Here is a 27,021-nt window from a genome sequence, read left to right as displayed (position 1 = left end):
ACTATAGCCAACGTTGCAGTGCTTTTGTACTGACTTGTACGTGACAAAGCGCTGAGTATATGTATATCAATGCTGCACTGTTCAAAGACCTGTGTGTATGAGATTTGTGTTTGCCGTCTTTTCCTTGGAATAGTATGGGAAGAAACCTTTGCTGCTTGTGGGGGTGATGGTGAATTCTAGAACTTGCTGTTTTCAGGGTTCTGGGGTAAGGGAAGGCCTGTTTTTGGAGCCTTGCGAAAGGTACTGTTATTTCTAGAAGACCTTTGTTATCACTCAAGATGGTCTGTCTTCTGCACAAACTCTTTATTGCCTCTCTCTGACAGGAGAACTTTTCTCCGCTGCTCTGTTTATACTTCTTTTGGGAAGCTGTCAAGAGTCCTCAAATGTTTTGTCCTTGGTCTTCCTTTTCCTGCCTTGGATATGGATATGTCCTGAGTTCTGAGATTGGTGTCAGGTGCAGAGGCTGGGAGAACTGAAAAATGGAACAAGTAATTATTGTAGGTGATTCAAGTTTCCCTGGCAACAATTATTAAAATCTCATTCTTCAGTTTTGGAATGCTTTTTCAGTAGTTTTTTCTCTCACCCTGGATAGTTTGGAGATGGGAAGCATTATTTCACCTTATTTCCCTTTTGCATAGTAATTCAGTTTTAATCCTAGTAGGTTAGTTCAGTGGGTGATGGGTGGGGTGATTGCTTTGTGGAAGTTCAGAACTCCAGAGTGCTACTGTTAAGTTGAAGATCAGTTTGGAGTGGGGAGGTCTACTGTCGGGGTAGCACTTATGCAAGTGTGCAGGGCAATAAATGGCCTTTTGCTGTGTAGGACTCTTAACTCCAGGAAATGCGGATGACATAGCAGCTGGCTTTGCTGAAGTGGACTCTCTGAATTGTGGCAAGGCACTCAATGGCACACGCATTCCCATTATAGTGCTGCCTCACATCAGTCGGAAGGGGTACTTCTCCATGGTGTTTCTGGCACTTGTGGCTCACCATGGGCATTTCAGAGACACAAATGTGGGATGATCTGGAAAGGTGCATGATGCATTCATCTTTGGAAAGCAGCAGACTGCGACTTGATTTCTAGACCAGAAAATTACAGTGCGGGATTTGGAAATGCCCATAGTAATTCTAGGTGGCCTGGCTTAACCTGCACAGCCCTGGCTCATTAAGCCTTGCACAGAGCACCTGGACAGCAGTATGGAACCGTTCAATAACAGGCTAATCCAATGGTCCATGGTTGTTGAATGTGCCTTTGGCAGGTTGAAAGGGAGATGGAGGTGTTTCTATGGCAGGCTGGACCTTTAATTTGTGAGAGAGTAAGGGTGAAATGTTTGCCATGGGTTGAGGCACTGAGGCACAGAGCCAGGGTGCACAATTTGAACAGCCTGACACTTGTGCTGTCAAGGGAACCCAAAGGGTGACCATCAGTATCAGGGAAGCTTTGAGGAACCACTTTGACATTGAGGGGCACTGACATTTCTGTGTATTGAGGTTGCTTCCCTGCCTGATCACACTGCTTATCCTGAGCAAGGTAGTCCAGTGGAAATCCAGGGATATTACAGACTTTCACAGGGGCCAGAGTGGTTGGTGTGGGTTGTCTCACAAAATAAACTCATGAAAGCCTGCATTGCATTTGTCTTTATTGATGTCTTTGTCAGGTTGTTCAATGGTAAGGGTTATTGTGACACCATTGTGGGGTTTTCCAGCTGCTTTGACAGGGGGTGGAGTGTGCTGGGGAAAAATAGTGTGGGGACATAGAGGGAGGATTGCTGTGAAATGAATTCTGCATGTATTGACTGGGAGGCCTTTGGTTCTGTTTGCTGCACATCTTGATAAAATACTTCACCATCTCATTTTGGTCTTCCATGAGCTTTAGCGTGAACTCAGTGTCTTCTGTTCTGACAACTTGCAACTCCCTAGCTCTTCTTTGCTCCCTTTTCTCTGTTTGAAGCATTGAATGGTGCAACACATCCTTCACCGGTTCCTCCCTTGCCCTCTGAGGTTTTTCCTTAATTGAGGGAGTCTGTCTGTGGGGAAACTTGACTGGTCTGGAAGAGTAACCATTCTCAAGGTCTGGTCTGGGAGAAGTAAACATTAACAATAGAGTGACTGACTTTGCTGTTCCTGATAAAGATTGTAATATTTCACTAACAACGTGCGTGTCTGAACCAAATTGGCCACTTCTCTTTTCACAGATATCTTCAGAAACTCTGATTTTAAAGGTTGGTGGGGAAAAAAGGGGAAGGAGAGTTGGGCATGGGGCTCCAAGAACGTAGTCTGTGCCTGTACACCGGCACATGGAAACAATTTGTGATAATCCTACCCTTGTCCACAGACTGCCATTAGTGTGGCTGACACATTCTAGCTGAAGGTTCATAGGCAAACCTGGGCTCTCCTTCCTTATGCAGCAAACTCTGTGCCACCTTGGGTCCGGCTGCACAGTTTGTGGAATGGTTTGGGAGACTGTCATACCACGGCAATGGGCAGCCCTGCCATGGAATCTCCATGAGAAAATTAATAAGTACATCAGGCAAAGCTTTGACACCATCTCCAAGCAAGATTCTATTAATGTATCTGTGTAGATCGATGCTCTGGACATAACGCAGACCCAGACAGGGCTTAGCCAGCTCTCAGAAATACAGCCTCTAGTCATCCTGCGCTGCTGCCACCTTCCTCACCTCCCAGCTGCAACAGCAACTTCCCATGCCACCGCCTGCCCATCCTCATTCCTCTACAATACACAGCAATCTACCAAACCAGTGCCCCTGTCCCCCACCCCCGGCCGCACTAGAGCAATTTACTGCCCTACATCGCCACTGCCCATGCTGCCTTCCTCCTCCCTTCCACCTGTGCAAGAACTTACCCTGTGCCTCTTGCCTTGCTTTATGCCACTGCATCTCTTCTCTTGCCTATGCTCCACAGGCAGTTGCTGAGAGGCCCTCATAAACCTCGGGACTTGAGGACAATTCCTTGCTGCCTGGCATACAAGTTATAACCAAATTGAGCCCCACCTTCTTGTCCACTTCCACCTCTTCATCAATAATTTCTGCCTCCTGTTTCTGACTCTTTGCTATGGGACGTATCCACAGACTCATTGTGTGTGGACGTGGGACTCCCACTCAGGATTATGTCCAGTTCTTCATAAAAATTGCGTGTTTTGGATGCAGCACCAGATTGGCTATTTGCCTTCTTCACCAACTGGTACACCTGTCGGAGTTCTTTTATCTTGACTCTGCATTGTATGGTGTCTTGATCATGCTGCTTTGTACAAAGGGCTCAAGAAATGTTACCAGATGTATCCTAGTTCTTATGGGTCACTGATCTATGTTTTGCACCGATTCTTCACTCTATACACTGATAAGATCCAAAAGCTTGGAGTGCTTTAAGCAGAAGAACATCTTCCCTGAGGAAGATGCCATGAGGACCATACACAATGAGCTAGACAGCAGGAAATGGATTTTAAAGTTTACAGGTGGGAGGGGTGAATCTGTTTACCTGGCTGCAGAGCAATGGAGTTCGAAGCACTGGCCAGAGTAACTAATGGGGCATTGTGGGGAAATATGCTGGAGATCAATAAACTCAATAAAAACCTCGTGTAGTACACACATGATTGTCAACAGTAGGGGGAGGGGAAGAGACAGAAGTCCATCGCAGAGGCGGAAGTGTTTTATCGCCAAAACTGGACACTTATTGTGACTTTTGTCGCATTGCATTGTGAATGTTTTCTGGGGTTTTCTTCGAAAAAATATTTTTGGTGACACAACTTGCCGGCGTAGACAAGGCCTTAGGCACCAGTAGCATCTTATCGTTACTTTTCTTGTAATCATTTCTGACTTTTCTGTATCCTAAATTGTCCTTAGTTAAAAATCTGTTTATATTCAGTAAACTTACTTTGTTTTATCTTATACAATGATGGGCTTTATATAATTTTGTTGTACTGCCCAGTCCTCTGCTAGACAAGACATGCATTTCTGGGGGTACATCTGGGACTGGGGGTGTGTTGGGGTCACCTTGCAATATGCCCAAGGCTGGTAAGAGCCAAAGTGTGTCAGGATGGCTGCAGTGTGCGTGCATATGCACGCACACACAGTTGTAGCTGGGAGCAACTTGAATTCCGGAGGCTGTTAGTGAGCAGTGCAGACTGGTGGCTACCACAGCAAAACATCCAAGGTCTGAGGGCAGGAGTGACACAGCTGCTCATTGGTCTGGATTGTACCTTGGACATGTGACATCCCCAAAAGGGATAGACTGTCGTCATCCATAAATCAGACACCTATATTTGCAACAGGTATTTTGACTTGGAGATGAGAGAGAAATTCTGAATTGCTGTTAATATTACCCATAGTTTAATTCCTTAGAAGTCTAGGAAATGTAGGAACAGGTATATAATTTGAAATCTAGTTATGCCTGGTCCACACCTGCAAATTTAAAGTGATGTAAGCTGCCTGATGTCATCTTCCTTGTGCATGTACCTATACTTAATTGGCCTCCAAACGAAGTAAGCACTCCATTATAGCAGTGCAGTAACCTCCCCCCCAATGGTACTTGAGTCATGGTCAATGTACTGAAGTTGACACAGCGCGAGTGTAGACACTCAACCCTAACTTTCCTTCAGTAAACTGTCTCATAGTGCCTGACTGCTTTGGTCGCAGTTGTCCGTTCCACTGCCCGGGAATCCCAAAGGTCAGATGTCCCCTTCCCTCTCCCTTTTAAAGTCTGATGAATTTAAAAGCCTTTTCCTGGTTGTCTGGCTTGCCTCGCATCTCTCCATTGTTATGTGCCACCGATCATGCCAACCAGCCATTCAAGATACACTGTGGCTTGTAATAGACAAGAGATATTAGATGACCTGGAACAGGAGAAGAGGCCGGTGCAAGGACAGCTATAGAAAAGTGGACATATATGACCAGATTTCATGGGGGGGGCGGGGGAGGGGATGCAGGAGAAAGGGTACAACAGACACGGGCCAGCATTGCCTCGTGAAAATGAAAGTACTGCATCAGGCATACCAGATGATCAGAGAGGCCATCAGCCAATCTAGTGCCGAGAAACAGACCTGCCGCTTTTATAAAGAGCTGCATGCCATACTTGAAGACTCCACTATCATCTGACAAAGCACTTTGCACTCCTCCAAAGAGCCTCAATCACAGGCCCCTGGCCTGAACAGCAAGGAGGAGGATGGGGATATGTGACCAGTTCCTGTTTACCAGGTCTGCAGTGCAACCTCAGTCAAGCATGGGCAATCCTGATGCAGGGAAAGGAACCTCAGGTAAGCGTGCAACTGTATTTTCTATCACAATGGTAGAAATATTGGTATTGATGGTATTATCAGCTTAACAGGACACAGCTGCTTTTTATTTATTTTTATTAGAAGAGATAAAGGCACAACAAAGAGACGTAGAGTTATCTGCATTTTATTCCTCTGTAGAGTTAAGCAAGGAGGCCACACGAAACCATTTGTTTTTACACACAGGGATGTCCCTGGAATCTTCTTCAGAGATCTCAGTGAAATTTTCATGGTTGTACTCTGCAATCCTCTCCCAAAGATTTCTAGAGATGGTTGCCTTATTTCTTCCTCCACAGTAGGACACTTTCTCATGCCAGCCACCATTGTAATACACAGGCTAGCATCATATGGTCCCAGGGAGCTTTGGGACTCCATCAGCAGTTGGCTGTCTGTTTTTGTTGCATTCAAGAGTGAGAGATCAGCTATGTGGTGCCAGTATTCAGTGCTATTGCCTGTACTCAGTTTCATGCAACCTAGCTGTTTTTCCCCTCTACCCAGACAGGCTATATTCACCATGATTAATGTTGAGAGTGGTACCATATGCAAGCACATAAAACTTTAGAGGAGCAAGGGAAGGGAATTCTGAATCTTAACTTTTACTTTTCATTGTGGCTATATTGACAACAGTACCTCTGTGTTTTATCTGCAGCTGCTCCATTGAGGATGTTGAGGCATTTCCTCCTCCATGCCAGTAGAACTCAAGAGCTGGAAAAAGACAACGACTTGTGAGGACCTGTTTCATGAGTTCTTGCAAGCCAACATTGCATCAGACTGTGAGCAAAGGGCCAGAAGGATGAACATTGCAGACATCTGGGAAAAGGCGCCAGGAGCTCCAGCAGGAAAAGAGGGAAATGCATAAGGCCACAGCATGGCTTCTTCAGCAACAAACAGATGCTGCAGACTCTTGCAGACCCACAAGTTCCACCAGCCAAGGCTTCCCTCCCTTTGTAGTCCTGGGCCATTTCACATGGCATCATGGACTTGCATCCCGTACCCTGCCATTCCATGCTGGAGAAGACAACCACCGCTTCATATACTCTGACCTGTGACAGGCATGGTTCGGTGCATGGAAAGCTAAAATGGAGATTAACAGAACAGAACTGAAAGAAAAACACTAATGTATTAACATTTTAATGTATTTGCTTTTAAATTGTACAGGCTTTTGATTTTTTTTTTTTTTTTTGCACTGGTTTTGTTACTGAATAAAATTCTGTGTGGAAAAGAATTAATCTTAAATAGTTCATAATATATGCTGCAGAGTTCCTAGCAATTCAGAAAACACCCACTCATTACACTGTACAGTGACACATTAGATCAGTGACAGTATAATAATCACAAAAGGACAGCAAGCGCCACAACATTAATAGGTGCATTGGCAGTGTATATATCTGTACACAAAGCACCACACAACTCTTAAGAGGCCGCAAGATGAAAGGACCAGGTAAGTCACAGTACACTACAGTGTAAATCTGCAAATCACTGGTTAAGTACTCTTTCAAAGCCTCCCTGAGTTATATAGCTCTGCATTGCGCTCTTCCAATAACTCTTGTGTTTGGCTGTTCAAATTCAGCAGGCATCTTTTCCCCATGTGCTTCACAGATGTTGTGCAGAACACAACAGGCAGTTAGAATAGTGGGAATTGTTCTTACTGTGATCCAGTTTTATGAGTAAGCAATGCCAGTGTCCCTTCAGTCTACCAAAACACATCCAGCTATCATTGTGCATCTGTTGAGCCAGTGGTTGAATCTTTCCTTAGTGCTGTTGAGATGATGCATGTATCACTTAAGTGAGGGATGAAGGGGATAGACTGGGCTCCCCAGGATCCCTGTTGGCACATCAGCATTACCAATGGTAATCTTCCAGTTGAGGGGGGAAATGTCCTTGTTTCTAGCTTTCTGAACTGTCCTAGGTTCTTAAAGATATGCGTGTCATGCACCTTCTTGACCAGCCAACATTGATGTTGGCCAAGCATATCCAGTGATACACCCAAACTTCTTATATGAAACTTTTTCTTCCATATAGACACATAATGAAAGTTTTGATCTGGGACATTAGTGATTCAGAAATATTTTTCCTACGTAGGAACCCTTCCTTTAAGGGTTTGTCTATACATGGAAGGTTTACTAATTATTGTGGTAAAGGTACATTGATTATGATTCTTTTTAGAGCGTCTTCTGTATATTCCAACTCATGGAATGCTTTGACCTGGTCATCTAAGACTGTGGAAATACCATCGAAAAGTAACCTTTTCTGTTGTACTCTGTGGCAAAATGATCTGATGCCAAAATGGGGATAGGCTTGTCATCTATTGCTGCACTATGGTTTGGGATCCCACAATGCTGCAAATCCATTATGACCTACACATTGCCAAGAGTCACTGTTGTAATCGCCCTGCACATAGAACTTCCCCTACAGTGGATTTTCAAGCTCCATATTTTTTTCCTGATGTCTGGTATCAGTCTGATATTGCAAGTTTCCACAATGCAATTGCCACTCGTTTCTTCACTGTTGGTGCAGCTTTCATTTTGGTGTCTCTGAGCTAGAAGTGTTTCAAGATAGGCAGAGCAAGCTGATTGAAATATGCTGTTCCTGGTGATCATGTTTTTATTAATAGATGTTTTTGTTTAATTATAGATCATTTAATATTATTCTAAGGTCAAAGAGTTGACATTGGTTATTGATTTGATGAAAACTGATCTTCAGTGAAAACTGATCTTAACAATTAACAATAAGAATGTTATTTTTTTTGGGTATTAAACTGAAGTGAGAGTCAATATATCTAGTGTTATGTTTTGCCTATAAGATACCTTTTTAAAATTGCATTTAATTTCCAGTGTGAAACAGCCTCTCACATGTCTATATGGATACATCTTCCATACAGACACATAATGAAGGTTTTGAGCTGGGACATTAGTGATTCAGAAATATTTTTCCTACATATTGAAACTCAAACTGTTCTTACTCTTTAAGGGTTTGTCTATACATGAAAGATTTACTAATTATTGTGGTAAAGGTACATTGATTATTATTCTTTTTTGAGCGTCTTCTGTATATTCCCACTCATGGAATGCTTTGACCTGGTCAGCTAAGACAGTGGAACCTAACCTCGTCCTAGCAGTGTTTGTTAGAGTACTCATGCATCCTTCCTACCTCTCCTCTCTGTGTTCCTGAACAATCTGAGGGCAAGGCTATGAAATATGGATGTGGTGCCTTCTGCTTACTGCCTGAGTTCTTTCCAGCCACATCAGCAGATAGATATGGACAAGTTCACCTCTAGCAGATCAGGAGATTTCTCCTAAAGAATTTAATGATTTACTTCAGTGTAGTTTTTAGTGTCGCTGTAATAAAAAGGTTGGTTAGTTGGTTTTTATTCTTATGCTGTATAGTAGATCATTCCAGTTCTGACAACTGGCTCCATGGCAGGTCAGACAGTTCAGATTTGCTTCTGAAAGATGTACTTCTTACCGTGAAGTCTTTCTTGTTTTGAATGCCCACACAGAGCACCTTGGCGAGGGTCACTCTCCTTCAGGGTGTAGCATCATAACACACTTACGCTGAGAGCATACAAGGAATGCCACAACAGGCTGTAAGTTTTATTACTTCATGAATCTCTGGTTGCAGCGTCTCCTGGACTGGACACATCCAAGGGATATGTATTCAGGATGAAAAGAGATCGTCCTGTGAGCTACTCCTTATGCCTCTGGCATTAAGAAGAATGCTTACTTAGAAGGTTTCAAGGATCAGGATCCATCACCTCAGTACTGTTGGTTCCCCAGATCTTTGGCATTTACAGGCACTTGGACTCGGTCTCTTTCAGCCTGTGAGATGAAAGCAAAACTTTCACATCTTTCTACTTCAGTTCCAAGATATGCAAGATAAGGCTTCTGTTAGCAGGGAAAAATTGAAATTGAGAGCCTCCTCAGTTCCATTGCATCCAGACAGGAGAACAGCAGATCCTAAATCGAAGACTGATATTCTGGTTCAAGTTGTATGCCTGCCTAAGAGTCATCTCTCAGTTCTGAAGACCATATTGGATGCAAAAGTTGTTGCAGAGCAGGAAATAGTTTCTTCATCTGCTGTTCACTCTGCAGATATAGTGCAGATACACTATATAGCTCTGCAATTGCATGTTTCTGGAATCTAGAGACAAGCTTTTTCTTCTCCTGGGTGGGATAAAATGAACTAGTTCTCCTTGAATGCCCTCCTAGCTAAAGAAGAGGTCCAAAAAGTTCTCTGATATCCCCCATGTATGTCTCTTCCCCCTCTAACACTCCGTTTTACACATGCCAGGTCTTGTAGGGTACATTTACGCAGCAATAAAACCTGTAATTGGCCTGTGTCAGCTGACTTGGGCTGTGAGGCTCTGTCAGTGAAGCTATACAATTGCAGTATAGATATTTGTTCTCAGCCTGGAGTTTGGTGTCTCAGACTTTTGCCCCTCATGGAGTCTCAAAGATTACGCTCCAGCTCAAGCCACAATATCTGTGCTGCAGTTTGATGGTCCAGGAGCCTGCACCCTGAGAGCCTGAGTGAGCTGTGCTTGACCCAGGTGCAGGTTTTTTATTGAAGTGTAGACAAACCCGTAGTGTCTTCAATAATTTCTACTATAGACTTGTAAGAAGAGGAAGAATTGTATGTGTTAAACAGATCAGTGCACCTCCTGGCTTCCATTATTATAAGAAGGAATGCAGTGGTAAATATGGAGTCTATATATCATTACACTCTCTCAGATATGATGTGGAACATGAATTTGTTTACTGGCATGGATGATAGTTACTGTTTGGCTCTTGGTGACCTTTAAGTGTTATCAAATTCTTTTTTGTGTTCTCATTGGCTTAGGTGTACCTCCCACTAAAGATCAGGAAAGAATTCTCTTCTGAGAGTCTTGATCTGTTGACTTCCCCTTCTTTTATGGACCATTTCCTCTACTATAGTTCCTGATGCTGTCAGACAAGCAGCATATGGAATATCAAGTGCAAGGGGTTGCTTCCTCTTCTGAAGATGTTTTCTGTGAAATTGTGGACTGAATGGCAGTGAGACTGATGCTCTTATCTGTCACAGGGAAGAAATAGCCCAGCTTGTTTGACATCCTGAGTTCTCAATCAGAACATTGCCCTTCCAATATTATATGGACTATGGGAAACTAAGCTACCTTTTCAGGTTGCCAGTCTGTGTCTCTGACACATAGACAACTGTAAAGGTCACTGTCTCTTTACAGACATTCTCTAGATGGGTTACACCGTGCATAGAAGAGAGCTTTAAGTTAATGTCCATTTAGCTCTCTTTTGGGATTAAGTCATGCTGCCAAAGCAATGTCTGCATCCATAACACATGGTATGTAGGCTATGTCTGCACTCTTGTGGCACAGATACTTTACCATAGTGACCAAAGGGATGTCTCCGTCACTGTAGTAAATCTACCCCCTTGAGGCAGTAGCTAGGTCAGTGGAAGAATTCTTCTATCAACCTCGCTGGGTTCTCAGTGGAGACTAGGTTGACTTAACTATATCAGACAGTGTGAAATTTTTCACAGCCTTGAGTGATGTAGTTAGGTCAGATAATATTTAGAAATAGACCCGGTTCCAATATGTTCTAATTGTAGAAATCTGTAAGGTTATTACTTGGATTTCTATATATACTTTTACAAAACAATACTCCTTTGATCTAATAACTAGATCAGAGTCTCAGTTTGGGAGAGCAGGACTTGAATTAGGACTTGGAGTTCCACCTTTCATTTATGGGGCGTTGTTTGCCAAATGGGGATATGCTGAGGACACTTGACGAAATGAAGGATACTTACCTGTAGGTGAGTTCAGGATGGTTACTGCATGCTCCCTGTCCGTCGTTTCCTTTTCCTTACTCCTCAGGCAAGATTCTGTGAGGACTCCCTAGAAGGAACTGCAGTAACGGGCACCATGTCCCATTTTACAGGCTTGTTCATAGAAAGTTCAGGCATGCACAGTCAAAGGATGAGGGATGCATGAGTACTCAAAGGCCTTGTCGATACTACTGTGGGCCATTGACCTAAGTTACACAACTTCAGCTACATGAATAATGTAGCTGAAGGCAACATGCTTAGATCTGCTCACCATGACTGTGGTAAGTCAACAGCTTATGCTCTCCCATCAATTCTTCTTAGGCTACGACAACACTGTGTGGGTTTTTTTTTTTTTTTTCCCCAACAGAAGATATCCAAATGGAGCACTCACTTGCATACCTTGCATTCTCTTTTGCATAGCCTCTTCCAATCCTTTTTGCAGAAGAGGTTTTTGCAATAAAAAGCAAAAATCTTACACCACTTGTCAGAAAAACCCCTTTTGTGCAAGGGCCCTTATTCCTCAAAAAATGAGGTTTACAGGCTCTTGCGCAAAAGGGTTTTTTTTCCCGACAAATGGCCCCATCTACACAGAGCTTTTTATTGCAAAAACCTCTACCACAAAAAGGATCAGAACAGGACATGCAAATGAGAGCACGAGATATGCAAATGAGTGCTCCATTTGCATATTTTCTGCCAAAAATAACATGCAGTGTAGACCGCCTGACTTGTCTCATTGTGGTGGAGTAATGGAGTCAGTGGGAAAGCACTTGTTGGTCAATTTATTGCGCTTAGTATAGACACAATAAATCAGCCCTCAGTGGATTGATCGCTGCCCGTCAATCCCTTCTATAGTGAAGACATGCCCTAAGAGGCACTGTTATGAGGTTTGACAGTGTAAACTTCATTGGCCAGCACATCCCATGAGTGTGACTATGTAGTCTGTCTCGAACTATGATTTAGGTAAGTAACATTCATTTATACCAATGTAACTCCCCACGTGGGCACCTTTATTCAGGTACAAGATTGGCTTTTATTAGTTAAACTAAAGTGAAGCCATTCTTATATGTTCCTTTGAAAGGGTTTAAGTTAAACAGCATAAGTGTTTACATCATAAGTTCTAGTGGGCTGTGTCTACACTGGTATGAATTTCCGGAAATGCTTAAAACAGAATAGTTTTCGTTATAAGTATTTCCGGAAAAGAGCGTCTACATTGGCCACAGATGCTTTTCCGGAAAAGCATCTGTGGCCAATGTAGACGCGCCTTTCCGGAAAAGAGCTCCGATCGTCATTTTCGCGATCGGGGCTTTTTTCCAGAAAAGACTACTGGGCTGTCTACACTGGCCCTTTTCCGGAACAGTGTTCCGGAATAAGGACTTATGCCCGAGCGGGAGCAGCGTAGCTTTTCTGGAATAGCGTCTGATTTTGTACAGTAGAGCGTCGTTGCTTTTCCAGAAATTCAAGGGCCAGTGTAGACAGCTCGCAGCTTATTCTGGAAAAGCGGAAAAGGCCCAGTGTAGACCCAGCCGTGGTGTAAATTCACATCTTAGCAGCTTATTGGTATAGCTTACCTGTGTAGACAAGCCCATGAGACCTAAATCTTGTCCTTACCCTACACTCAAGTAATTATATTTTTAATTTAAAAAAAAAAGGGGGGCAACAAATCCCCGCACTTGTTTTCTGTAACTTGATTATCTTAGTCAGTACTTGTTAATGTCTAATGTCTTGTCCTTTCTTCCTCTTGCAGGCAGGCAGAAGTCCTGAAGACTGACATGACAGGTAATGTCTTTTATTTTACCGCTAGTGCAGTTAATAAAATTGCATTTTGAGTCCTGTTTTTGTTTGTGCTTTAGTGACCCAATATACTTGCCAGACTTCTAATAGGAGTGAGAAGATGCACATAAAAGAAGCAGGCTATAAAATTTCGTTGTAACTTTGGACATTGAGATGTAATTGAAATCCTGAGTTCAAATTGTTACTTCTAAAGATGATCTAGTGAATAGATGGAAGGAGCTTAGACACTCATAATGTAAATTCAGGTCGAACCTCTCTAGTCCAGCACCCTTGGAACTTGATCAGTGACAAACCAGATAATTTGCTGACCCATGGGAGGCCAGTTTGCTAGCAACATTACCAATATTTCTACTACTTACTGGACTCTTAAGACATTTAAGGGTAAAATAGAGAGAAATAACAGCTCAGAGCACTGAGAGCCTAGACTGGTGGACATTAGACTAGCACATCATGCCGGGCCACAGATATTGTCAGACCAGAGAGTGCCAGACTAGAGAGGTTCATCCTGTAGTTAAAACTTTTATGCAGTGTCTTAAAACACTTACGGAGAGACAAGTTCTTTCCTTTCCCAACAGGTGACATAGGATGAGTCCAGTCTTCCAACTGGGAGGGGGAGAGCAGGACTTACCTAACTCATGTGCCTTGGGTAATGACTGATCTGATACTTATTTAAAATGAATTGCAAAAAGATCTGTCTCCAAAGATGCTGGCATTGCTGAGGCAAACGTTAAATTATGGATACTCCAAATACAGTCTATGAAATCCTAAAATGCAGCACTGGAGCATCTATCTTCCAGCTTTTACAAGATAGCATGCTGTTGTTGCTGATAGTCTGCATTTGAAATTCATGTGAAATCTTTTGGTTTCTAGCAGTTTGACATTTTGGCCCTTTGTTGCAAAGCTTGCAAATGTCTTCCTGGTATTGATTGGTGTTTCTAGTTGTGGTTTTGTTTTGTTTTAATGAAGCTGTAATTGAAGAGAGGCAGCATGACACAGTGTTTTCTTTCCCAGGGCAGGTAGGGGAAAAAATCAGTTGAAATGATGTGGTTCTGTGTATCCATTTGTGGGTTATTGTTTTTTTTCCCTCATGTCCAGATTCAAAGCTGGGTCCAGCTGAAGTCTGGACATCCAGACAAGCTCTGCAGGACTTATACCAGAAAATGCTAGTAACTGATCTGGAGTATGCTTTAGACAAGAAAGTGGAACAGGACCTGTAAGTATTCTAATCAGTTCACCCTGTATTTGTGTACTAAAGCAGGATCCTTACAAGATTTATGGAAGAGTGGGTACCACTTATAAAAAGTGGAGCCCATTTTATAAGGGGAAGTTTGAATAAACATTTTTTGAATAATCTTACACTTAATTTAAAGAACTTGGGAGAATGTACGAGAATGGAGAGCGAAAGGATGTTTACAGTTTTTTCACAGCAGTTTTTTCCCCAAACGTTCTTATGGGTATCAGAAAATCGCTAGTGGATTTGTAGTCACAAAAAAGGACTTGTATATAGTATTGTTTAGGTATGTGCAGCATACATGCAGTGGCATACACTGTTTATGAAACTGATTTAATGTGGACAAGAGGTGTCACTTGTTACATAGAAACTTTCCAGTATCTGATTCCTAGTGAAATCCCTGCAGTGGTCCCAAAATCTTGTTAAAGAATTCTAATCTGTGGACCTACTTTTTTTAATCAAACCAGTAAATAATCTGTTTTCCCCTATGTCCAAGAGGAGCTGCTCTGTCACATAAGTCTTTGTCATAAAAAAGAAAGGATTTTGGATACTCAGCCCTAATTATAGTGTAATTCCCATTGAGGTCAGGGGATGAGATCTAGCCTCACTTGAGAGCCATCTTAGTCTTTAAAGTGCTACATAGTCCTGTTTTTTGTTTCAGCTACACCAGACTAACACGGCTACATTTCTATCACTATTCTTGAGCCATACGAGTGGAGAGAGCTCTCAGAACAAGAGACTCAAAACCACACTTGCTTATCCGATAATGTCAGCTCTAACTCGCATACAAGGAAGTGCCATCCTGCCTTTCAACTTGGCACTCTTCTTTTTCTGAAGCACAGGAGTAGAGTACTCTGTGGTAGTAAAACAAGCTGGGAGCCATCCTTGTGATCAGCATTCTTCTTCTAGCAGAGAAGAGGGTGCTGCAGTCATCACTGATGAAGATCCTCCTGTAGGGTGAAAAGTGGTGTTGAGCCCCTTCAATTGATGTTGAAGAAAGGAGGAAAGAGAGGGATTTGACTTCCTGATACCATCAAGGAAAGGGCACCTGACACTGGCCACGGTCTTAAGATAGAATGCTGGGCTAGGTGGATCTTTGGTCTGACTCAGTGTGGCTGTTCTTAAAGGCAGATCATAAGAGGAAGAAGTATTCCCTAACACTGCCATTCTGAGCATTTGGAAAGCTGGTAATGGAGCTCCAGCTGTACATTTATACTAATTTAGGGACAGACTCTGAAACAGAAATGGGGGAGAGATCTTCCGGGTTGCAGTTCTTCCATGTTTGACTTGAGATTTCCATTGCAAATTCTGTTCCATTTGAAAAGGGCACAATTAAGACACTAGAATACGTGGAGAGATTTGGAGTTAGCACCAGGTGTCTTACAATTATAACAAACATTTCCCATTCTTAAGGAGCTCAGTGTCTGTCCAGTGAGTCACTGCTGTAGCTGACAGAATTGTGTTTTATTCTCAGCTGGAATCATGCTTTTAAGAATCAGATCACGACACTTCAGGGGCAGGCAAAAAACCGAGCAAACCCGAATCGAAGTGAAGTTCAGGCAAACCTTTCTCTATTCCTAGAGGCAGCTAGTGGTTTCTACACACAGGTGAGTTTTGAAACACTAGTCTCTGTACAAACTCACAATGTTTTTACACTTTTTGTTCTGATAGTGAATGCAAGCAGCTTAGCTTGCATGGTTTATTTGCGAAGTCTTGTATGCTGTCTCCAGCAGTTGCTTGTGCTTGCACTTGACCACTTGTTTAATGTTGTACCTGGAGAAGGAAGAGCATAAGGTATTAATTCCAGATTCCTGCAACAGACTGAATCTAAAAAAGGCAAAATATTGATTATAGGTGAGGCTGGTAGACCAAGGTTCCTTAATGCTTCTGTTTTACAAGATCTCATATTCAATTGCTTATACTTTTGCCAAACTGTTTGGGCTGAAATTTTCTATGCTGGGAGACTGCCTTTTTTATTTTTTTATTTTCAGTCCATACCATTCAGCTGTTTCTGATCAAGACCATAAAAAATGCTGATTTTTCAAGGTTGGAAAAAAAACTTGAGCCTTTTCCTTGGAAAGCATTAGTGTCCTTACACATTGGAGCAGGGACTTGAGAGATTTGGAAAGGGATAGCCTTTGTTTCAGGGATGCGCCTTTTGCCACATCCCTGAAAATCTGGCCAAATTTGGTCAAGTTATGAGCCTTTGATAAATTGTAGTTTGCACTTGCTAGAGTTTAACAGTTAAATGCTCCAAAGATTTTATGTACACTAGGCATGCTTGAACCTTTCACTGCTCATATTATTAACTAAATTGTGCATGTACCATCTCCACAGTGTAAACTGAGCATGCTTCAATTCAGGGCTGTGGGTGCTCAAAAGGACTTCCTCTGTAGTGACTGCTCCCAGCCACTCCCAGGTCAGGATAGAACTGGGCACTGGAACAAATAGTAGGGAACCTCTTTTTCTACTACGCTCAATGCTCTCTCTTATGGCCCCTGTACAGCTTGTGGGAGGAAATTTGATTGAATTACAGAAGGGGCAGGTAGACTGAGGCTGTTCTGGGAAGGGCTAGGGGAGTAGAATGGAACAAGGACCCTAGGAACAGAGACTGGGGTGGAGGCTGCCAAAAGCATGGAGACTAGGATAGGGAATCTTTAGTGGGATGGGGAAGAGGAGGAGAGGATACAGGTCTGAGAAGGAATTGAGGCATCAGGAACAAGTGGAGCTGGTTGAGCAAAAGGAGCCAGGGGAGGGGAGGATTCTGAGATTGTAAGAGAAGCCCAGGGAAGGTGAATGGGACTAGGAGCTAGCAGGATTGTGAAACCTAAATGGGAAAGTAGAAGGTAGGGGGAGAAACCAGTGAGTTTGGAAAAAGAACTGGGAATGGCTGGCCAAGAAGACTGGGAAAGGAAGGAGATTAAAGAGGGGAGGCAATGACTTACTGGGCAAAGGGACTGGGATTAAAAGCTTCAAGTGAAGAGTGGGACTGACGGGGTGAGGAGAATGACAGTGGTGGGGAGCCAATGGTGGGGCAGAGACAGGACTAGGACTGGGATAGGATAGAGATGAGAAGCTTTAAGGGGAAGGGGCAGAACAGTCTACCTTTTAGAGACACCCCTCCCTTCTTCCCCAGAGCCTGCAATGGAATCCAAAATCCCTGAGTTTCACCATTCCCCTGCTGTCAGCAGATATCTCTGAAATCCACTGTCAAATGTCCTATCTTCCTCTAGTGCTGGTCCGAATAAAAGATAATCTGCTACTAGTACTAATTACTCTGTTCCAATGACAGAGGTCTGTGTGGTGGAGCTAAAGGTGCCAGTCCTGTTGATGACCCATGTGCATGTCAATGTGATGCCCTATGATGGAAGTTTTTTGTATGCTTTTTAAAAACATATACAATTATAATTCATGAGCAGCTATTTAATGTTTTGTTGTCTCCTTGTTCAGTGTGTGGCTCCAGGCCTTTTTTTACTGCTCACTCTTCAAACCCTGCTCTGTGGACAGAGTCATTGATTTCTTCTTTGTTTTTTCTGTGGTGCTCATCACTAATATCTGAGAGCTTCACAATTAATTTATTTTCAGCTTCACTCCTGTGAGATGAGGGGCCATCATTCCTATTTTAGAGATGGAGAATTAACACACACAGTAAAATCAAAAGTATCCACTAAATGGCTGTCCAATTTGAGACTTCTAGAACCTGACTAAGAGTATTTAGCATTAAAGATAACTTCATATGTTCAGACACATCTCCTATTGATTTGAATTGCAGCTGAGCATGCTCAATACTTCTGCAAATCAAACCAAGAGTCTCAAGTCAAGCACCTTTAAAATAAGAGACACAATTAATTGATCACCTTTTGAAAAGTGTTGTTTAAAAGATCATATGGGAATTTTGGCAGAAGAAGGGATTGAATCCAGTTCTCCAGAGCCTTCCCTGCAATCCACTACAGGCCTTCTAGTTCCTGTACAGTCTCCTTCACTGCACAGAGTGCTTGAGTTTGTAACCTTAATGTTCCTCTAACAGTTTTTTTTGTGTGTAATCTTAATAAACACAGCTACTATTGTTGTTAGTCCTTAATTATCCCTCAGCAATCTTTTGACTTTCGAAGGAACAGTAGTTGAAGAGCTGGGGGGAGATGTTTCTTTGGTGATCAGCTGATGCCTTATAGGGTTGTTTTAAAAAATTATAAAACTGCTGACTTTGCATGGAAGGTCATTCTGTTTAAAAGAATGAAATTGAAATGATGCTGTGATAGAGCTTTGACAGCTCTAAAAATATGATTAATAAGAGCACTCCATTACACTCCTCCTGATAATACCAACCCTAGATATTTTCATTTTTCTTTCCATTCTTTGCAGAACATAGGGTTTTCACCAGAGCCTTCCATCTATGCCAGTCTCCAGCTGCAGTTTAGCTTCTTTCCATGCCATTTTGATAGTTTCTAGTTCTTTTTCTGTGTGTTTCAGTGTTCTCCTTACTTTGTTCCACCTGTTTTACTTACAGTGCTGCCAAGATATGACATGTCAGCCTGTGAAAGTGTTATTGGTGTTTGTTGTGTTAATTCTCATAGTTTTAATTTTCTTGGTATTTGTCAACCCTACTATTTGTGCATAAGCTTGGAGATCATTTGTGTTGGTGTACAGATCTCTATGGATATGAGACAACAAGCTGATGTCATCTGCAAAGTCAAGGTGCCCTAACTCTTGTATGAAAGTCCATTGTATGACCCTTCATTGTTCTATGGTTTCTCATTACCCAGTCCACTCCCAATAAAAAGACAAGACATTCTTGTCTGATGTCTGAAGGAACGTTTAATGGCTTAATCAGTTTGCTTTTATGTATTGTTTGGCAGGTCATATTTTCATAGACGCGCTGAAGGATATTCATAAATTTCTTAGGGATTCCACAGTGGCAGAACATCTTTCATAAAAACTGTTGTCACTGTATCAAAGGCTTTTTGGAAATCTATAAAATTCACAGAAAACATTGACTACTATCCGATCAGCAGTATTATGCTATGTGGGGCTAGTATTTGATCTATACTTGATCTTGCTTGCTGAATCCTGCCTGTTCTTGTCATAATCTGGAATAGGGATGTGAATAGCTAGTCGACTATCCAATAAGCAAATGCTTATCAGATAGTTGAGTCAACTAGTTGCGCCCCCCCCCTCCCCCCGCCACACACACACACACACACACACACACACACACACACACACACTGCTTGCTGCCTCTATGAGAAATACAGCAAGGGCGGGAGAGTGGAAAGGGGTTAGGGGGGACAGACCCAGGGCTACACGCAGCACTGCCACTTTGAAATACCTTGTGCAGCCCGGGGCTAGCTGGGGTGTCCTCGGCCTGCACGCAGTGTTTCAAAGCAGCAGTGCCACAAGGAGCCTGGAGTCAGTGGGGGAGTCCCCAGCTGATCCTGAGCTCCACGATGCAAATTGCATCGACTATTCGATTAGTCAATTACTCAAAATTTAGCATCCCTAATCTGGAATACTGCTTTCTTTATTCCGTCTAGAACAGGGTTGGCAACTTTTTTTTTTTTTTTTTGGCTGGGGACCACTGGCCCACAGAAAAGTTAATCCGAGGCTGCCAACAAGTCGGGGGGAGGGAGGAAGCGCTCACTGACATGGCCCCCCGACTGAGGAGAGAGACACTTCCCTCACACACCAGACCCTAGGAAGGCCTAGGCTAATAAATTTGTGTGCTCCAGCCCCATGGTGGGGGAGCCCTGAGTCTCGGGGGCCAGATCTAGGCAAGCTGGGAGCCGCATCCGGCCCCTGGGCCTTTGGTTCCCTACCCCGGTCTAGATGTTTTAGAACTTCCTTATTCTTTTAACGAATTGACCAGATTCTAAAGTGAGGGTCTTGGATCTGCAATTCCCAGAATTTCCGCAGCATTCTTTCTTTAAAATAGTAGGTTCAGCAGTGGCCATTTTCCAGTTCTCTTGTATAGTGTTTGATTTTAATGAAATCTCCCTTCCCTGATCCAAAATCACTTTGTGTGATAGTAATAAGGGCTGATGAAAGTTCCTTTTTAACTAGTTAACCTGTGAACTTCAGGGTCTCTTTATATGGGAAGATCACTTTCCTGGTAAAAATTATTTTATCGGAGAGTGAGGAACCTGCAGTGCCTCATCTTTTACCAAGTTTTGCAGAGATAGGGTGATATGGCTGCATCTTCAATTCCTTAATTTGAGAACGAATGAATACCTGTAATACCATTTATTGGATGATCACCTCAGCTTTCTTTCCTCTTAATCAGTTAGAGATGTTCTGTTTTTAAGGGGTTCTCTTATCTTTGTTTTTTTTCTGACAATAAGACTTTTCTTAACATGCCTGAGCAAAAAGTACTTTAAAAATGTAACAATATTGTGCATGAAGCAAGTACTCTACATTTACCAAATGACTAAAGGTTCAAGTAGGCAGAGGTTGAGTTTTATGTGCAGAGCTTGGAAAAGTACCCTGCTACACACAATTTTGTTCCTAGTTGAAAAGGAAAAAATCCTCAATACCAGAAGAGCAATTGAAGCATTCTTGAGAAGCAGCTTTGAGGGGTTTGACTCTTCAAGCAGCACATTCATCTTAAATACTTGATGCCATATGTATTTTCTGTTCTACTGTTTCCTGTATAGTCTGGACAGTTGAGGCAGACTTTGGTTTCACATTTCATTGCTTAACCTTCAAGGCTTTTCATAACTTCCTCATCTATACACTAACTCTGAAGATGGTTAGGAGTGTGACACCTTTGATTTAAAGGCACAAAGTTGTTGAGGACCATTACATCCAAGAACTTTTCGGATAAGAGCTTCCTGTTCCCGTGAGCTGTACCAGCTACAATTCCCATTTGGGCTTCCTGTGCAGATTTATCTGGGAATGGAAACATTCTGCTTATCCATCTTTGATAGGTTGGCCATTATCTGTGTGACCCTTCATGTCTCCAGCTGGAAAACGTTTAGAGGGCAATGTTATGTCTTTGGTCATCACAGACAACTAGCTAACATAAGTAGTCCATCTTTGTTACTTGGCAATTCTGATATACAAAGACACAGCAGAAGAGGATTTTTGTGTGTGCCTTCAAAGGCTTTGTCTGAATTATTGTTAAAAGGACAAATGGAAGAAATGCTCTTACCCTGTCCCAGCAGTGCAATGTCCATTTCTGGATTATTGTTTTTTATTCATCTCAACACTAGTTCTGGATCATTCTATAGTCATGATATCACATTTTAAGTTGAAAGTTTGAGTTTTCTGTCTTGGAGAAAGCTTCTTGTTCAGTATTTGCCTATTAAGAATAAGGCGTTTTTCTTCTGAGAAACTCTTGAGCCTTGCTAAGATATTGTAGCCTAAGCCAGGTACTTTCCAAGTGGTTACCAAGACAAATACATAAATAAGAATTAACTGTCTCACCTGCCTGTCTTTTGGATTCCGCTGTCTTCAACTAATGAAGCTAAAAGCCATTTTACTCTCCTTTTGAAAAGAAAAATGTTGGGAAAGGAAGTTTACAGGGCTACAAAATGTTTTTGCATCTCTGTGCAGTTCTTAGTAATAAGGCTGTACATAGGTATTTTTGTTACGGTGGAGCAAAATGCTCTTAGTTAAAGAGTTTCTGCCAGAAGCTTATAGGCAAAACTTCAAAAGCATTAACCAGGAAAGCAAAGCTCAGCCATTCCTCAGCACTTCCTCAGGTCAGTGATGAGTTTGAGTCAGTAAACACCATCTCTGCTTTGGAACTTGAGTCTCTTGCCAATAGTTTCTGGTTTGACATTCCATCAAGTCAGACACAATGCCAGAGGATGTCATGAACATCTACAAAATGGGAGTGGGTGCACACACTCAGCTTTTATCTGAAGAGGTAGGGGTGTTGAAAATGTTGTAGTTAACATTCAGCTCTGTGCAATCAGATTAAAAATCTTTTCCCTCCTCAACTTCTCAGGTTTTAATTGTGTATTCTCTTTGTTTCTGGCATTTGTACGTGAGAGCTTCTTTCCCATAAAGAGAGTGCCCTCCTCCCATTCAAGTTTTTGCTTAGTGATCTTGGATTTTCTTCCCTATGAATTTCATTAACAGTATTTTAAGGGAATGTGAGCCTACGGAGACTATACATTTTTGTTACCTTACTTTTTGCTCTCAACATAAAATTTCTTATAGGTTTCATCTTAAAGCCTGTTTCTTGAATTCTTTGGACCAGCCTAAAGGGGACTCAGTATTCATCCACAGATGTCAATGCATTGTGCTATGCTATAGAAAATTGACAGCGTCTTGTCTTAAAACCCATTAAACTAGGACGCTATAGTATGTTTTTGCTCAAGTTCTAATATATCTGACTGGCAACTTTGAAGCATTAGGTACAGTACATCCACTGGACCTTGCTGTATAACTTTAAGAGTAGGGTGGATGCCCATTTAAGAAAGTGGTACTATAATAACTTTTGTTTTCCTGTGAATTCTTTACCCAATTGAGTTGTTGAAGTCAGGAATTTGAAGGGAAAACCTTACTAATAACTACTGTTCTCAGAAAATATTAAATAATTACCACAACTGATCTGCATCAGTGCCCAACTTTACCTCCTTCTGCCTTATTTATGGAGGTGTTCTGCAAGGTGGAGTATGCAACTCTGTGGTATTACATTTGTACTGATGTACACTGCTACACTGGTATGTTTATTATTGTTTGACTTTTATTATTCATGTAGGGCTTTTCTTCTAGTTATTACAGGAGCTGTGCACAGTGTTTAATGTAGACTTGCCCTGCCGTGTGAAGTCCTCCCAGCTGGGAATTATCAGCAATAAACAGATGCACACCAGCGCTATTGTGAAGCCACAGTCTAGCTCCTGCTCATACATCTGCCAGCACTGCCTTGTCCACCTTGGAGACATTGGTGAGTGTTATGAGCAAAGAAATATGAGATGATCTGTACAGCGTATCCTTGGAATGGAATCTAAATCACCTGCACTGCCTCTAGACCAAGTATTCTGCCTTGAACTACTGCATGCATCTTGAACAGGTTGAAAGGTCTGAAATGTAATGCTTGGATGTAATGGCACATCCACACAACAGGGCAAAAGCCAAAATAAGCTATGTATGCAACTTCAGCTATGTCAATTGTGTAGCTTAAGTCAGAATAGCTTAATTCGGCTTTTGGCGCTGTTTACACAGCAGGAAGTCTGAGAGCACTCTTGCTGTGACTTGCCTTACTCCTCGTAAAATGAGGGTTACAGGAGTCTGAGTAAGAAGTCCTCCAGTTCAACTTTATTTTGACATAAGTGTTTGTAGTGTAGACGCGGACTATGTTATTTTGGAATAACGTTAGTTATTCCGAAATAACACTGCTGTGTAGACCTACCCTTAGAGTCCTTGTAAGACTTTGATTCATGAAGGCAGTGATCTTATGAAGAGTAGCTGTCTTATAGTATGCTTAGCCTTGTGTTTTCATCTAGAGATCTATTTGCAGTAGAGATGGAGAGTGAAAAGTAGAAACTTATTAAATTGCAAGAGCTATTGCAAGAATTTGTGTTACAATAAGATGGAATGTTTAACCAGCATTCATGTTCGAAAGCCCCTGTGTTAAGCAGTCTTTGCTACAAAGAACACGGCAAGAAGTCTAACTTTCATACACCTGGCTGTTTTATTTTGCATCCAGGTACGCTTAAGTTGAACAGGTTCATTCCATTTCTAGTTTTATTGTAGTGCTTTACAAACTTTGATTATATGATCCACACTAGACTAAACTTTTTGCAGAAAGGATTATTTGAAAACGAGGCATACAATAAACTAACCCTGGCAAACCATGTCCAGCCCATGGGCCCCTAATTCCCACCTCTGTTTTAAAAGGTAACCTGCAAGTACTCTAAAGTAACCTAGCATTAGGTCTAGGTACTGAATAAACCTAGTGTGAAGGAATATTCACAACCTTTTGTGTAATGTGTCTGATATAGTGTATTTAAGGGTATTGAATAAGAGCTGGTGATCTGTAACTTGGAATTGAGTGAGGAGTGGGAAAGGGAGGAGGAACTAAAAGTATGCTCTGCTTTGGGAAGTCAGTAATATGTACTTCTGTGTGTTTAAAAGTATTTGCAAGACATTTATGGGTATCCTCAAGGAAGCTGCATGTACTTATAATCTGCAGGACCAAATACTTTGAAAAGTTGAGGAGAGTTTTAGCCCTCTGAGCAGCAAGACAAACTGCTGTCTAAACTTGCCTTTCCTTCCTTTTTTAGCTCGCTACAGGAATCAGACCAGCCAGGCAGAGTCCTACTACAGACATGCAGCTCAGCTTGTTCCCTCCAATGGTGAGTCAGAGATGCCTCTAATCTCTGCTGAGTATAAACTATCCCAAATCAGTGTTTAAGGCATTAACTCTTTTCTCCACAGAAAATGGAGAAATAGTTTAAGATCTTGACTAGTTAAAAATAATACCAGCAACAAGTTCCAGTAGAACTTTGATAATTCACTTTTTATTGGTCTGCATGCATCATACTTTACACACAATCTGTTTTCCTTTCTCAGAGGTTTAGTAGCAGAATATTATAGTGAGGTGGCATAGTACTAAGACTGTTACGTTATAGAATTTGCTATGCTACATTTATGCCTTTTGTATGAAGTATTGTTAAACCTATACTGCATTTGTCAAATGAACAAACATTGTGATACACTCTTTGCTTTCTTTAATTGTTTACTTACTAATAATTAAAATTCAGTAATTCGCCGTGAATCTCCAAATCTCTCCTACAAGTTTGAGGTGGTTCTGTAGTTCAGCTTTGTGACTCTTATTTTTCTCTTAATCTCTTTTATGCAGGTGTAGCAATTTAGTAATGAATAGAACTAATTCAGTTACAGTAAATAGAATACAAATTCCCATTTGTTGCAGATTGGTATACAGTGAAAATGTAAACCGCTTTTATTAGCCATACCCACTTGGACTCAGTTACTATAGTAGTTCTCTAACTGGCTTTTAAATCTTTGGAGCTACTTTTTGTCCTATGTATTTTAAATTGTACTGCATTGGTAACTTCTAATAGATTTTGATCAGTATGTTAGAGGCAAAACTTTGCCTGGTCTTGACTATACCTTCCTGCTTAGACAAAGTATTTTGTTAAGTCATTTGCATCTGTTTTTAAATTTAATGGATTTGTGAAAAAAAATTATTTGATACCATGAGTTCTGTAGCTTGTGAATTATAGCAGCGCTGAGATGGGGCTGGCTAATTGGTTCATCAAATTAATTTGATCTGCATAAAGTATATAATAGGCTTTAAATGGAAGCTTGCTGTCCTTGTAGCTGAGTTTAAATTGAAATAGAGATTCTTTCCTTGACCAAATAGAGAGAAAAGATTTGGTGGTTGCATTTGACGAAAAGCTCATTTTACTTAATGAGAAACTGTCATCATCTTTTCCCGTAGGTCAGCCTTACAATCAGTTGGCTATTTTAGCTTCCTCTAAAGGAGACCACCTGACCACGATTTTCTACTACTGCAGAAGCATTGCTGTGAAGTTCCCTTTCCCAGCTGCCTCCACTAATCTACAAAAAGCACTTTCTAAAGCACTGGAAAGGTAAGGTTGATCTGTTCTTTGGAGATTTGTTCATGGTACACACTTATCTTGAATGCTACATGCAGATGTGATTGCATCATCTCAAAAATATATGTTGGCATTGGAAAAGGTTCAGAAAAGGGTAACAAATTATTAGGGGCATGGAACAGCTGCCATATGAAAAGAGCTTAATAAGGTTGGGACTTGTCAGCTTGGAAAAGACAACTAAGGGGAGCTATGATAAAGGTGTATAAAATCGTGGCTGGTATGGAGAAAGTGTATAAAAAAAAGTTTGTTTATTCCTCCCCATCACACAAGAACTTGAGGACACCAAATAAAATTAATAAGTAGCTGCAAGTTTTTAAAACAAACAAAAAGGAAGTATTTCTTCACACAATATACAGTCATGTGGATATCCTTGCCAAAGGATGTTGTGAAGGTCAAGACTATAATGGGGTTCCAAAAAGAGCAAAATAAATTCATGGAGGATAGGTCCATCAGTATCTATTAGCCAGGAATGGTAAGGATGGCAGAAGCTGTGAATGGGCAACAGGGACATGATTACCAATTCTGTTCATTCTCTCTAGGGCACCTGACATTGGCCACTGTCAAGAGATAGAATACTGGATCACATTATCCTTTGGTCTGACCCCATTTGGCCATTCTTATTTAGTTTGTCTTTGTGTATACTTACCACAGATAAGCATTCATAGTACCAAATGTAAACACAGGAGTAGATCACTGACTCCCATTCCAGCCACACACAACATATGTATGTATTGAATAGGAAGTACCTAGGTCTGAGATGGGTGGAAGCATTATTGGAGGCATGTGCGCAGTAAGACCCTAAAGATGTGTAGAGCAGCCAGTAGTGGAAATTACCTGTGCTTTCGTGCCCTGTCCTTTCTTGAGAAGGTAGTGCAGCTGTTAGCATTGTTTCTGTCAGGAGGATTCTTAATCTATGCAACTATGTCTATGTACAAAGACTGAAGCCAATTTTTTCCTCTCAAACTGCAGTCGGGATGAGGTGAAGACTCGATGGGGGGTGTCTGACTTCATCAAGGCGTTTATTAAGTTCCATGGCCATGTGTATCTGAGTAAGGGCTTGGAAAAACTGAGCCCTCTTCGGGAGAGGCTGGAGGAACAGTTCAAGGTTAGTACCACAAAAAATCCTAACTTTTCACTTCAGAAATCTAACATCTATATAAGAATCTAGTCATTCACTGAAGTAATATGTAGGGAAAACATGTTAAACATGTTCCCTTAAGAAAACTGACAAAGTACTTTTGACCAAAGGGTAAGTGTGTGTGCTTTTTTATTTTATTTTATTTTATTTTATTTTATTTTATTTTATATTT

The 27,021-nt window shown here is 41.6% G+C and overlaps 1 protein-coding gene across 4 annotated transcripts in view; it reads left to right on the top strand.

Annotated features, from left to right (window-relative positions):
- Nucleotides 1-27,021, top strand: part of SMG7 (SMG7 nonsense mediated mRNA decay factor) — an 84,396-nt gene that overhangs the window by 24,639 nt on the left and 32,736 nt on the right. For all 4 annotated transcript variants that reach the window (XM_075936779.1, XM_075936780.1, XM_075936781.1 and 1 more), the window contains 7 exons: nucleotides 12,846-12,877; nucleotides 13,988-14,105; nucleotides 15,598-15,730; nucleotides 22,842-23,013; nucleotides 24,353-24,424; nucleotides 25,534-25,684; nucleotides 26,681-26,816. In XM_075936779.1, coding sequence (XP_075792894.1) covers nucleotides 12,846-12,877; nucleotides 13,988-14,105; nucleotides 15,598-15,730; nucleotides 22,842-23,013; nucleotides 24,353-24,424; nucleotides 25,534-25,684; nucleotides 26,681-26,816 — 814 coding nt within the window. The remainder of the gene's footprint in view (nucleotides 1-12,845; nucleotides 12,878-13,987; nucleotides 14,106-15,597; nucleotides 15,731-22,841; nucleotides 23,014-24,352; nucleotides 24,425-25,533; nucleotides 25,685-26,680; nucleotides 26,817-27,021) is intronic.

This window comes from Pelodiscus sinensis, chromosome 9 (genome assembly GCF_049634645.1).
Source record: "Pelodiscus sinensis isolate JC-2024 chromosome 9, ASM4963464v1, whole genome shotgun sequence".
NCBI lineage: Eukaryota > Metazoa > Chordata > Testudines > Trionychidae > Pelodiscus > Pelodiscus sinensis.
This window is presented reverse-complemented; position numbering and strand designations above follow the sequence as displayed.